This window comes from Rhinolophus ferrumequinum, chromosome 3 (genome assembly GCF_004115265.2).
Source record: "Rhinolophus ferrumequinum isolate MPI-CBG mRhiFer1 chromosome 3, mRhiFer1_v1.p, whole genome shotgun sequence".
NCBI lineage: Eukaryota > Metazoa > Chordata > Mammalia > Chiroptera > Rhinolophidae > Rhinolophus > Rhinolophus ferrumequinum.
The window spans coordinates 80,851,879-80,864,791 of record NC_046286.1 but is presented as its reverse complement, the minus strand read 5'-3'; the positions used below and the strand labels follow the sequence as shown (position 1 = coordinate 80,864,791).

Below are 12,913 nucleotides of genomic sequence, written 5' to 3'. Positions count from 1 at the left end.
AGAAAATATATACAAGTTAGCCTTTGCCCCCTGCTTATGAGGGAGAGGCAGGGTAGGGGAAGGCATCAAGAAGAAGATGCAAATAAACGTAAAATGGTATGTATTTTTCAGTGCAGTGCTTAAGCTAGGTTTTCAAGATTTTATAATAGGGAAAGGAAAAAAGAATACGGAGGTTAAGACGTTGCAATTTTTCGCAAATGTTTCAAACCATTTTGGAATTTCAGGTTTTAGAGGAAAATTCCATTAGAATATTGTTTCTCCTAACTGAGACACTTGTTTGACTCTCCGCTCAGTTTTATTCTAGGTAAAACCATTGTTGGTTATACCAAACTCCTAAATGCAGTGGCAGAGCCCAACAGCAGCAAGCTTGATCCTGTGTCACCAGCCAGGGCTTGTGGCTGAGCCAGAGAACCACTGCTTCACAAATGCATATGTATTTTAACTTTCAGAGTAGCCATTCATATACTGAATAGTCACTCTTTAGCTCCATTAAATAAGACACAGCAAGGGGAGAGAGACAGCTTGCAAAATGGCTTTAGAGTTCAAGTTGAACTATATTATAATGATACTGTGGCACAGAGGCAGCTTGTGGATACTTCTTGTTAAAATAGCACAACATATCAACTTCTGACAAGACTCTTAGTATAGCCTTGAGTACCAACCTAGATTATTACTTCCCTCCACCAAGCGTTGAGTCTTTCCAGAATAACAAAGGTACATATGAGGTACAACCCATCACAGCTTCTTTCTCATATCCATCTTGTAGATAAGAGGTTTCTCTTTTTAAAACTACAATTTTGTAACTTTTAAAAGATATTTAACATTTTCTATCATATTAAATTGGCAACATAAAACATTATGCTTAATCTATAAAGTTCTAGTCCAGTTCCCTAGAATTTATACACATTTTTATTTCTAATCTGCAAGAAAAAAATCCTATTTGATATTTGGTAACAGAGCATTAAAAGACTATATACACGTGGCATATATATATATTTACAAAACACACTTCAAAAAGAAGCCAACACACTTTAGCAAAAGTCTAAGCTTGCATAGATTAAAAAAAAGAATTGTGAATACAATTTTTATTAAAATAGAAAATGGGGAATAAAAGTTACAGAATGGATGTGAAGAGAGACCTTTTCCAAACTTTTATTTGTGCACATTCAATTGAAAAAGATAACTTTTACAGGTTCTTTGGTGCCCATATTCAGCATACAAAAATGTAAAAGACTATTCACAAATAAAACACATTAGCTCAAACTGGAAAAAAATAACAACAAAACAATTTAAGGTAGTGCACACTGTGACAGCTCTGCTTATGGGGACATGAGAATTACTGCGAAAATAAATAGAATGTCTTTGTGTAAAAGCAGCAACGTCATGTCTTGTAAACTTCCTTTTTATATTACAGCAAGGTCTGAAATAAAATCCAAAGGGACTGGTGCTTACACTGTAGCCGTGAACGCATAAAAGAGTCTATTTCCTCAATTACTGTTGGTCCAGTTTTCCTTTTGTTTTGAGTCTAATGTGCAGCAGGTTTAAAAGGTGCTCAGTTAGGGATTCTAACCAATTAAGCGATGAATTATAAAATTTCTTTCCTGCTTTCAAACACAAATGGGTAAATCTGTTCCACAGCAGTAGCGACCGCCTTTACATTGGGCCCTGTAACAAACACAATGAAGGAAGGGGTGAGAAGAGGCAAAGAGCGCTAGGAAAAAGCTCACTTGTCAGAATGAGAAATATCCAAGCAGTTCTGGGATCACTGTCTTAAAAAATCTACACTGACATAATTATACACACAGTCATATTAAACACCAAGAGAATAACGTTTTCTTCTGGACAATGAAAGGAAATCTGAAACAAAAATGGTGTTCCTCATCTTGTTTGGGGGCACCAGTGTGAGGAGTATATTTTAAAAAAAAATGCACACAACCAATCTCGGAAGAGAGTGAGATGTGCTATACTAGGCTTATTAAAGGAAGAAATGACTGATGGGATGAGATGAGTATTGTCCTTTTGGTCACTGTAATCTGGCTTTTGGTTAGGCTACTACTGAAGCTCCCAGGAATATCGAGGAACACAGCAGAGCAAAACAAAGCTGCTTCCAAAGTTGGGAAACCAGAGGCTGTTATAAACTACGTGGTCTAAAAATGCGCACAGATTTACGACTACTTGGCAGCACCATGTTTACTACTAATCTGGCCACCTCACCTTCACAGCTTAGTCAATCGGACAAAAAAAAAACCCAAGGGAATAAAGTGACACTACATATTAATTAATTTATATAACACTATATATTATTAATTTATACAATTTATATTCCTCCATAGGAATAACTCTTTAAAACTGTGAATTTTCATTTAAATAGCTCAAAAGAAACATAAAAGTGGACAATAAAAAATATTTTCATAAAATCCAATTTGAATAAATATGGTTTCCCTAACAAATACTTCCTTTGAAAGATCCTGAAATCCTACGTATGCACCCACTGTGTACCCTTTCGATACTGATCACATCTTATCCTGCTCTGCTCCTTCCTGACTCACCTCACCCCCTCACAGAGTATGGTGCTTTGTCCACGGGCAACACTGACCATGTGTTCACTGAATTGTTAATGTGTCCCAGGATATTCCAGATATAAGTATATAATGCATAATAATAACCCAGGTCAAGTTTGTTACGGTGTTAATTACCTATTAACTCAATAAAGATGGATTTTCCATATGTATCGTTTTATTCTAGACATAGCAGGGATTCATCAATAGACTCTGGGCCCCTCAGAAGTCTGGGTTCCGAAGTGTAAAAACGGACAGTTGAAAGAAGGGAACAAACAGACTTGCTCCCCACCAATGATTTTTAAGATTCAGGCAGAACCCTGGCAATAGGCTTTAAAAGTCTCCAAGGAAGGTATGAAAACCCATGGTATAAATCAAAACTAAAACTTATTTGTTGAGCGTTTAAAGGCGTTAATTAATAATTTCTATTCTACTCTAAGGAGTGAAGGAATAAAAATAAAAATTCAAGGATACTAAAGAAATTTCCCTTAACTCAATTTTGCCAAAAGTTGGGCCTACTAAGTAATGTCCATACAATTTATAACCACAGTACCTCTAAAAATCATCCTGCACAGCTAATGCTACCCCTTGACATCTATGTGTAGTCTTTGAAACCACCCCTTCCAAATATTTACAAGACTCAAAAGATATAGCAAAATATACATAATGGATAACAAATAGGGATGAATTATGGTTAAATATTTTGCTTATGTAAAACCTCTATGAAGTTCATAAAATGTGTTTCTCTGGAGTATTTTAATCTACAGTGTTAAAAGTCAAGAGACTGGTTACCCTTGAAGGGCAAAAGTGACTAAAGGGGACAAATTAGATATTATTTCTCTTTTGGCATGGGCACCTCTTATCTCATTCAATCCGTAACTGACAAGTTTGGTTTCAGTATCATAAAATACCTGTTACTGTGATACTTCCTGTTGAAAAAATCTGTAATGTAGCTCTTAGAGATTTTATCCGATAGCACACAGCAGGATGAAGTTCAGGTTCATAACTATACGAAAAAACTCACAATTAATATAAATATTTATAGCCTGACAAGTAATTTCAAATTTGGTAAATTATCTTGACTTTTCAAAGACCTACCTGGCATGAGGTCTATTGTTCTTTGTGAATTCTGGCAAACGGATTTCAAATGGCATGTTACACACTGCTAAAACGTTAACAACCTTAAAATCTGTAAATATTACCTTTAGGAGAGAAGTAAAACTCAGTGAATTATTTTGAAACAACAGAAAAATCTGCTCATCAGGGAAATCCTTAATAATTAAGTTTCAATCCTTAAAAATAAAAGCAAACAAGATAAAAAAAATATCTTAAGTATAGATCCAGTATTTTAAGTTATCAATGACGCCTTAAATGCTATAATTAAAGGGGAAAAAAAGCCTCAAAAACCTCATTAAGAAAATAAATAAAACCCGAGATATTTGCATGATTAAAATAGTTCATCTGAGTTCTTTTGAATATTATGGTTTAGTTTAATTTTTTGATACTTTAAATGGGATATTTAATCTACGGGGATAGGAGAGTGAATAGTGAAGGAAAGAATCAAAGCGGAGTCCTCCTCTCCAGAGTCAAAACGGAAGAGCTGTCACTTTAAAACTCAATAAATAGTTGAGTGCACACTGAACTCCAAAGATCAGACTTTTTCTTATACGCAGTAAGGTAAAACGACATTTTTGTGAGTTTAGTTAGATGTCTGTTTATTTTTGGGTATAGAGTGAGGGATAAAGTGGTAAAATTATGCTTTTAACTGATTGGGATTTCTCTCAACATTTCCAGTTTTATGCTAAGACAAGAATATCCAAGGCAGAAAATGATATCAACTCAAATTAATAACTCCAGTCATTCCTATCAATATCTTCAATGGTTTCATCTTATTATCATCTTTTCAAACGCTCCTCATAAAACCACAATTATGGATAAACTAAGCATCCTCCATCTTAGTACTTGCACAAAGCTGCTGTATAAAGTTATAAAATTGTGCACCTGGTACCATCATTAATCATGTCTCTATACTGCCACTCTCCACAAGCACCAACACTCCCACGTCCCAGCAACACTTCAGTAGCATCCTGTCACCTTCAACCTCAGGAGACTGAAATCATCAGAAGGAAACTCAACTTCCCATCACTTCCCATCCAAATCCCAAACAGCTGAGGCCCACCTCTTCAGGGACCATAGCTCATGTTTATCTTTCTTTCATTTACTCATCATTTGCAAGTGACTTAGCAAGTCCATAAAGTGCATTAATTTTATTCAAATTTATACCTCTACAAAATTATATCTGACAAGATTAACCTGCCAGCAATGGTCACTGTCCCAAGCGTGAAAGCATGCCAACCAGTGTGTACATATCAACAGGAGCTGCAGGAGCAGCTCTCTCTGTTCATCTTGACATACCTAACTCTTGAGATGATCAAAAACGTTTTTTGTTTTTGTTTTTTCCGTAAAAAGTGAAGAAACTCAAAGAGTTGAAAAGGTAGTTAACTTGTAAGGAGACATGCCTGTCTCTTTATAAGAAAGAATTTGGAAAAAAGCGAGGATCCTTTACAAATACCCAAATGGATAAGTTTTACTACTAAAATTTTACACTAAAGAACATTATAAAAAAACTAGAAAAAGGTCAACCATGAGAGGAGTTTCTGTGGTGACTTCTTTAGTCTATTAATTTTAAATTTACAAAAATAAATCCTTGAGTATTTGCAGTTGGGATATTTTTTGAAAATGTTACCTGAAAACCTAGTTTCTGCAGACTGCGGGCTAAACGTCTGGCACCAAATTTAGCTTCTTCTTCACTATGGTTTTAAAGAAAGAAAAAGATTATCAGTTATACAGGAAATGAATTTTATACTGAGGAACATAACAAACTGTACACATGATTTTTTTAAGTCTAGAAATGTACTATCCATGATGGAAAAATTTTAAGATTAAAATTAAAAGCCCAAGTAACATTTACCTTGTTGCTCCAGTGCAAATAATTTTTCCTGAGGACCAAATTGTAGCTGTAATTCTAGGTTTTCTAAGCTTCATTAACACTTTCTGAAAGAAAAAAACAATTACATAATAAGGATTAATTTTTCACATATGGTTCTGGCTCTATGTGGTTATTTTAATGTTTAAATACTCCAAGCTTATTCAAGATTGAAATAACTGCTCCAAATCACCCATTCTGAAAACAAGGACCATACTGAACAAAAGAATGTATTAATACAAAAAACATTTAATTAATTAAGATTACACGGGTCTGTATAAGTCTCTCAATGCTTGAAATCAATGTAAAGTATGCAAACATTTCATCTCTCATTCCACTCCGGTCACAGAACTGGAATTTTCAGTTTGCATGGATCCTCAGACACGGCAAATTTGTTCAAACCTCAGGAGCTTTGCAGTAGTTGTTACTTTCATCTGGAATATATTTCCTTCAATATTCTCATTTCATTCAGGTCTCCCACCAGATGTCACCTCCATAGAAAGGCCTTCCCTGACTGTTCCAGCAAAACAAACATCCCTTCACTGCCCTCTATTAAATTCTTACTCTGCTTTATTCTGCTTCGTGGTACCCATCACTACTTTATACTGTCTTACATATTCCAGGCCCACATACAAATCTTGAATGCAGGTGAAATGTTGGAGCTAGAGATGTAATTCTAGACTTCTTTAGATATGAAAGGCATTTAAAGCTATGGGGTTGAACGAAATTACCTACAGAGTAAATATAAGTAGGTCAAGGACTAAGGTCCAAGATAACATGTAAACTTAAATTTTCACCGCAACTTTTCAGTTATGGAAATATTTATGATATGCCCATTATGTGTAAGAGAGATAAATGTTTACTGAATAATGTAACACAAATGAATCAGACATTTCACCTTAAAACTTCTGTTACATTTTGACGTCTTCCCTTTCTCGGTCATGTGCCATATTATCAAACTAGAATCTAAGCTCTATCAAATCTGGGAAGACAAAATTTACCAAAGAGCCAAAATAAAATTTGAACTAAAATACATTATAAAATTTCATACACAAGTGGCTGAGAAACACCAGACTGAGCTCATTCCATATTTAATTGTCTTTCATTACCAGCTTGTCCATCAACTCAGCTTGTTCAGTAACCTTCCTAGGAAAAATGACTTCACCATATGGCATGCTAAAAGTTTAAAAGTAGTGTTAGACATTTTCCTCTCTAAACTTTTTAGCAAATATATTTATTCTTTTTTTTAAAAATGAAGATGGCATTATTGAATAAATTGAAAATCTTTAATTGTGGGACACTGAAAATTTTAAATGAATTTCATTCATCTTTACTTAGTTTCTAGTACTAGGAAATAATGATAATGTAGCTAGGTATACTGGCATCTAATTTTTAGAGCATAAATAAAGCCTTCATATATATTCTTAATTTCTATAATAAATGTATAAGATATATCTTTCATCATTCTTTGGTTTATAAAAGCCAAATGAACACCCACTGTCATTTATAATGTTAATCTCAAAACACTAAGGTTAAAAGCAAGTTACCAGCTTTTATTTTAAATATTGCAGGTTTAACAAAAACTAAAATTTAAAATGCACAGGTTAGGACATGAACGATATTTTCAGCAATTTGTTACTAAAGAATACCAACTATCTTGGCTAATTAAAGTGGGATAGGCCAACATACTGCAAAATTTACCACACACACATGCCTGGGCATCATTCAACTATAACTGTATTTGAATAAGTATACATGAAAGTATAAACATCCCCTTCTTCAGCTAAAAGCAATGGCGAGAACAGTAAAATGTCTAGTAGCCAGTGGGTTTGGTAAGACTTGGAGACAAGTCTCCAAAAGCTGCCGCTTCACGAGAGGAGGAGCCGCTTCTACAACAGGGCTCACAGTTGTATCCAGTACAACCAGCAGATGGTAAGAGACAAACTACCTGTAGAGTGAATACATTTTAGTATAACATGCATATAGCACAATAAAATTAGGCTATGTAAGCACACATACCAAAATTCATATACTTACTCCAACATCACGCTTATAAATTACATTTGCTCCCTCTAAAGCAATCTTCCTTAAGTTCAAATGGCATCTTGTTCTAAAAACACAGACTACATTTGTAATTAGAATGTCCAATGCAACATCACTGTCTGCATCCATTGGGGTAGTTTAAAAACTTAGCTTCCCACCACGAAGATCACATCCTGAGAAAGAAAACAAAAAAAAAGTAATTAAACTTAAATGCTTTGTAAATTTTTCACAATCTTGAAAACTAAAACACACAAAAAAAGTCTTTATTATTTATTTTTCAAAATACTATTCAAATCATGTCCTTCTTTCCCCCACTAAAAATGCCATTTTGCAAAAGATAACATGTCATATAATATCCTTCCAAATCTGGACCTAACTTTCATTATTTAAAGTTAATAAGTAACTTTTATACACCAGGAGCCTGCTAGACTTATCTCCTGCCACTTGCCTTTATAACCATTGTGTTCCAGGTGTATCTCAGTAATGGCAATTCTCTAAACACACCAAGTTCAAGGGCTGGACTCCATGGTTCCCATGTCCCACTTGCTAGGGCTATGAAAAGGATGACCTAGTTTTCCTCTATTTCGGATAGAGTAATTGACTTAAGTTTAAAGAAGCAGAAATTCTATTTATAACATTTATTAACAGACTTTTCTCATTTACCAGTTATTCATTCATTCATTCTTCACTTACTGAGTACCTTCTATACACTGAGGATACTGGAGGAAAACATGAGTAAGGCAAAGTCTTTTGTCAAGGAGCTCTAACAAGTAATTCACCATTTTCATCAAGATCACAATCTTCCAAAATATGTATCTACTCAAAACTATGACAGGAGCTTTTCTATATACAAACAAAAATGAGCCCACTTTGTACTGAGCATATGACCCATACCAGCTAAAAAATTCTGTTTCCACATCTTAAAAAAAATAAGTAATGGTAATTCAACTTATTTAACCACAAAAAGAAAATCATAAAACAGTAATAATACCATTACAATTATCTTTACGATTCCTTGCAGCCATGATACATAGAACTACTATTCTTTATAAGGATTCTATTATGTGACGAAAACAATGAAGATGCCAAGAGTCCAAATAAAGAAAATTCAACCTTGTTTTTCTGCTTTTCAGTATCTGATGGAACACAGTAAGTCAGACCAAGACTTCTAACACCTCTAAAGGGTCACACATACAACATCCAATTCTGTGTATCAATTGTACCTCCACTTCACTGTATTTCCTCCCTTTTATGCTCCCTTCAATCTGCTTATCTTCTCCTTTTTCTGTTCTTTGTGTATGTTTGAGCAACCTTAAATGAGTTTTATGTATCAAGTGGGGCAGGGGTAGCAGTGGCCCTGATTGATAGATATATGGGTAGAGTAATAAGCAGAAGGCACAGGCAGTTAGCAATACTGATCTTCAGCAACAGACTCAACATCTGACTAACCACTTTACTAGTTACTAGAACTTGGGCAAGTTATGCAATCTATCTGTGCCTTGGTTTTCTCATCTATGACATGTAATAGATGGTGTTGTGGGGATTATAAAAATGTATGAAAAGGACTTAGAACATATATCTGGGAAATAACAGTGCAAAAATGACAGTGATTATAGACAAAATAAGGTCAACTCAATAGGCAGAACAGATGTCTTAGCATCACTTCCCATGATCATATTGTAACTGCGAGTTGGGGGCTCCTAACTACTTACCCCAATGTCTATTCCACCCTTCTTTCAAAAGGAACAGAACCCAGATGTCTAGCTGGGCACACTGTGGCAGAAATAAAATACTATGCTTTTCAGGCTCTGTGGCAACAGGTGCAGCCAAGAAGCCACATGATTCTGTTTGGTCAAGGAAATATGAAATGAAACGGTTCTGTCTTTTGGGAAGTCTGCTTAGAGGGACTGAGCTAGGCCAGCAAACACCCCTTTGGCCTTTCTGCTCTTCTGCATTCTTGCTGCCTGGAGTTTGGACATGAGGACGGGAGCCATTTGGAATCATGAGACTGGAAGAGAAGGATGGGAGAACAGTCAAGACAGAAGAAGCCTGAGTCTCTGATCCCGTGAAACTCCTTATTATCCCTGCACTTCCTAATTCAGTTCACGAAGATGAGAGAAAAATCAATTTCCATCTTAAGCCCCTCATATGTTGGATTTCTGTTATATGTAGTCAAACCTAATCCTAATTGACACACATCCCATGAGAATAGGTTACTAAAAGCACAACTTAAGGAGACATTATGCACGAAGAAACTATGTCAAATTTACTGTTTCACACAGATTTTTTTACATCAAACAGGCTAAAACAATTTGACTCAGATCTACTACTCTTGAGTATTAAAGTACTGAACTGTCTGAGGGGAGAATTCAACGACAATACGTAGGATAACAATAAGTCAAGAAAGAAGGAGTAAAGCAAATCTTTGTGAATGCAAAGAAGCCCTGAAATTAATTTAAAATAGATGAAATTAATTTAAAACAGATGACTGTTTCTGTACTTGAGCAACTTAAATTCTAAAAATGAGGTCATGGGCATAGTTCATCATATCATGAGTTACTAAGTGCTCACATTTTAGATTAATAACCTGGAAAGCAGCTTCAGGAAATATTACTACTTTAATAGGACTTATATCAAAGATATAATTATGAAGAAGTCAGTACTTTAAAAACAGGCATCCTACATGAAAGACTCCACATTTGTGAAGAGATGTAAAAAAAAGACCCATTTTCAATCTGTTTATCTCTTCTGTAACACAAGAGTAGTACAGGATAGTAACAAACATCCACTTCTTAAGGCTAAGCATATTATATCCCTTAAAGTAGGATAACTAGAATGGCAATCCAGTGAAAGGGACAAATCTCAGTTTCTACAGAGCATCTGACAGCTTATCATATCCCTTTTAAGTGTAGCTAGCTAATTTATCAATGGGTAAAAAAACTTTGAAGAGGAACTGATTACTCCTAAAAGTAGTTCAAAAGGCGTACGTAGGTTATTCCTGAAAATACACATAAAACTTTGTTTAAATTAAAAAAAAAAAAAAGGTGGTGGAAACTAATTCCCAGTGGAGAAGAAATGTTCCAAATTGCTTGTGACTATTATATTACCTAGAGTTAAGCATCTATTCCCCCACTAAATTCTGAGCTTCTGGATGTCAAAGACTGTATCTTAAAGGTCTAGATAGTCCCATGGCTCAACCCTAAGTCTGACACATACGGTAGTAGGTGGTCAATTGTTATATGGTGAATGAATGCTAGAAAATCCAACATTTTATTCTCCAGTCTATATTAAATTTCTCATCTACGTAGAATTCCAAAGTATTTCTTTTAAAATAAGGCATGGAAAAAACTTAGGTTGGCAAGCTCAAAACTCAACTTCCAAAGCCACCTATTTTCATATGAACGCAAAAGAACTAGGAGTGTTTTTCTTCCCTACACGCCTTTTAAAAGAATATCCATGGAAATGCATATGTATATAGACTATTATATTTCATGCGGTTTATATGTAAATTTTTAACTGGTTTATACAATTCCAAAGGGAATGTTAAGTAACTCCACAAAAAAACATAATATTTGAAAGTGACATTTAAACTCACAAAGCAGTCACACCTGCCAACCCTACAGTATGAAATATTTAAGATATACAAAAGGGAACAAAGAATAATACAATGAATGTCTATGTACCCACTACCCCGCTTAAAAAATAAACATTACAATACAGTTGATGCCTCCCCTTTCATTTCTCCCAAACCACACCCTCATCCCTTCCCTCCAGGGGGAACCTCTACGCTGAATTGGTGTTTTATCAATATATATGTATTACATTCCTAAATCCAAGTAAGTCATGATAAATACACACACACACACACACACACTGATGGATTTGGTTTGCTAACAGTTCCTTTAGGATTGGCACATCTGTGTTCATAAGTAGAATTAGCCTATAGTATTCATTTCTTGGACTGTCCTTATCTGGTTTGAGTATCAAGGTTATACTAGACTCATTAGACAAGTTAGGGTGATTTCTTTCTTTCCTTTTTAATTCTCTGGAGAACAGTTTAGAAGACCTTATCTGAAAACTGTCTGAATCTGTTTCTTGTTTGTTTGCTTGGTGGGTTTTAAAAAAGACTAATTTTATTGAAGAGTTTTAAGGTAATTGATGTCTTCCATTTCTTCTTAAGTCAGTTTTCCTAAATGTTTAAATTTACTGGCATACAATTTTTCATGATTTTTAAATACATTTTAAAAATCTCTGCTGTAGTATACTTACTTCTTTTTCCTTATATCACGTATCACTGCTTTTCTCCCCTTCAATCCTGCTGAATGTTTTTTCTATTTTGTTAAGTTTCTTCAAAGAACAAAAACTATTAGCAGTCAGTTGATCCTCTTTATTAAATTTTTTACCTTATGTTCATCATTTCCTTTCTTCTACAGATCTACTCTTTTTCTAATTTCTTACATTGGAAAGTAAGTTGGATGCCTCCTACCTATCAACATTTAGGTTGATTACAACCAAGTGCTTTAGGTGTGTCTTAAGTTGGACATGTGTTTTGATTATCTCTGGATCCTAACAACATTTAAATTTCCATCATTAGTTTTCATGGACTATTTATTTATAAGTTCTCTGCCTTTAGAAATACATGGTTTTTAAGTTCCCTAATAATGAGGAAATGCTAACTTAAAAGAATGAGATACCACTTATTTATATTGACAAATATCAAAGAGTGGTGGTGAAGGTGTGAGTAAACCAACACTCTTATAATTTGGTAGAAAAACTTTCTACAGGAGATAATCTGGCAGTGTACATTCAAATAATTTAAAATGTGCATATAGGTTGAACTGCAGTCAACTGTTAAGAATGCATCTGGAGAAATAATTCAACTGAGCAAAGTATAAATAGTATTATATATCACAATTTTGTTAATAATAACCTACGTGTCCATTTGGAAGGGACTGGTTGAATAAAGTACAGCAGTTTTATATAACAGGCTACTAGTAGATTTTACAAATTATAAAACTGCATGAATGTAGACAGAGATCCAAAATGTGGAAAAAAAATTGTTCGATAAGAGTTCATTTTGGTTTATTCTATTCAGAGTTGGCATCTGTGTGGCATAAAAAACTTCTTTTCTTCTATTTGTAGAGTCTAGATTTTCTTTTTTAAAACAAATATATATTAGATTTACTATAAAAAAATAAATTCCATTTCGATTTAAATTATCAGCTATTTTCCCCACTGTCCACGGTTTAATATTAAGACGGTTTAATTAGGTATTTCATCCTGTTTCTTAAATAAATACCTAGTATGAGTTTGTCAAATATTCCCT

At 34.4% G+C, this 12,913-nt stretch overlaps 1 protein-coding gene across 1 annotated transcript in view; it reads right to left on the bottom strand.

Annotated features, from left to right (window-relative positions):
• Positions 1-1,136: 1,136 nt before the first annotated feature.
• TBPL1 (TATA-box binding protein like 1) overlaps positions 1,137-12,913 on the bottom strand; it is a 28,273-nt gene continuing 16,496 nt past the window's right edge. The window contains exons 2-7 of the mRNA XM_033102463.1: positions 7,582-7,760; positions 5,530-5,612; positions 5,305-5,368; positions 3,657-3,760; positions 3,470-3,564; positions 1,137-1,665 (exon numbers count right to left, since the gene is read on the bottom strand). Of these exons, the coding sequence (XP_032958354.1) occupies positions 1,586-1,665; positions 3,470-3,564; positions 3,657-3,760; positions 5,305-5,368; positions 5,530-5,612; positions 7,582-7,716 (561 nt within the window). The 5' untranslated portion in view covers positions 7,717-7,760 and the 3' untranslated portion in view covers positions 1,137-1,585. The remainder of the gene's footprint in view (positions 1,666-3,469; positions 3,565-3,656; positions 3,761-5,304; positions 5,369-5,529; positions 5,613-7,581; positions 7,761-12,913) is intronic.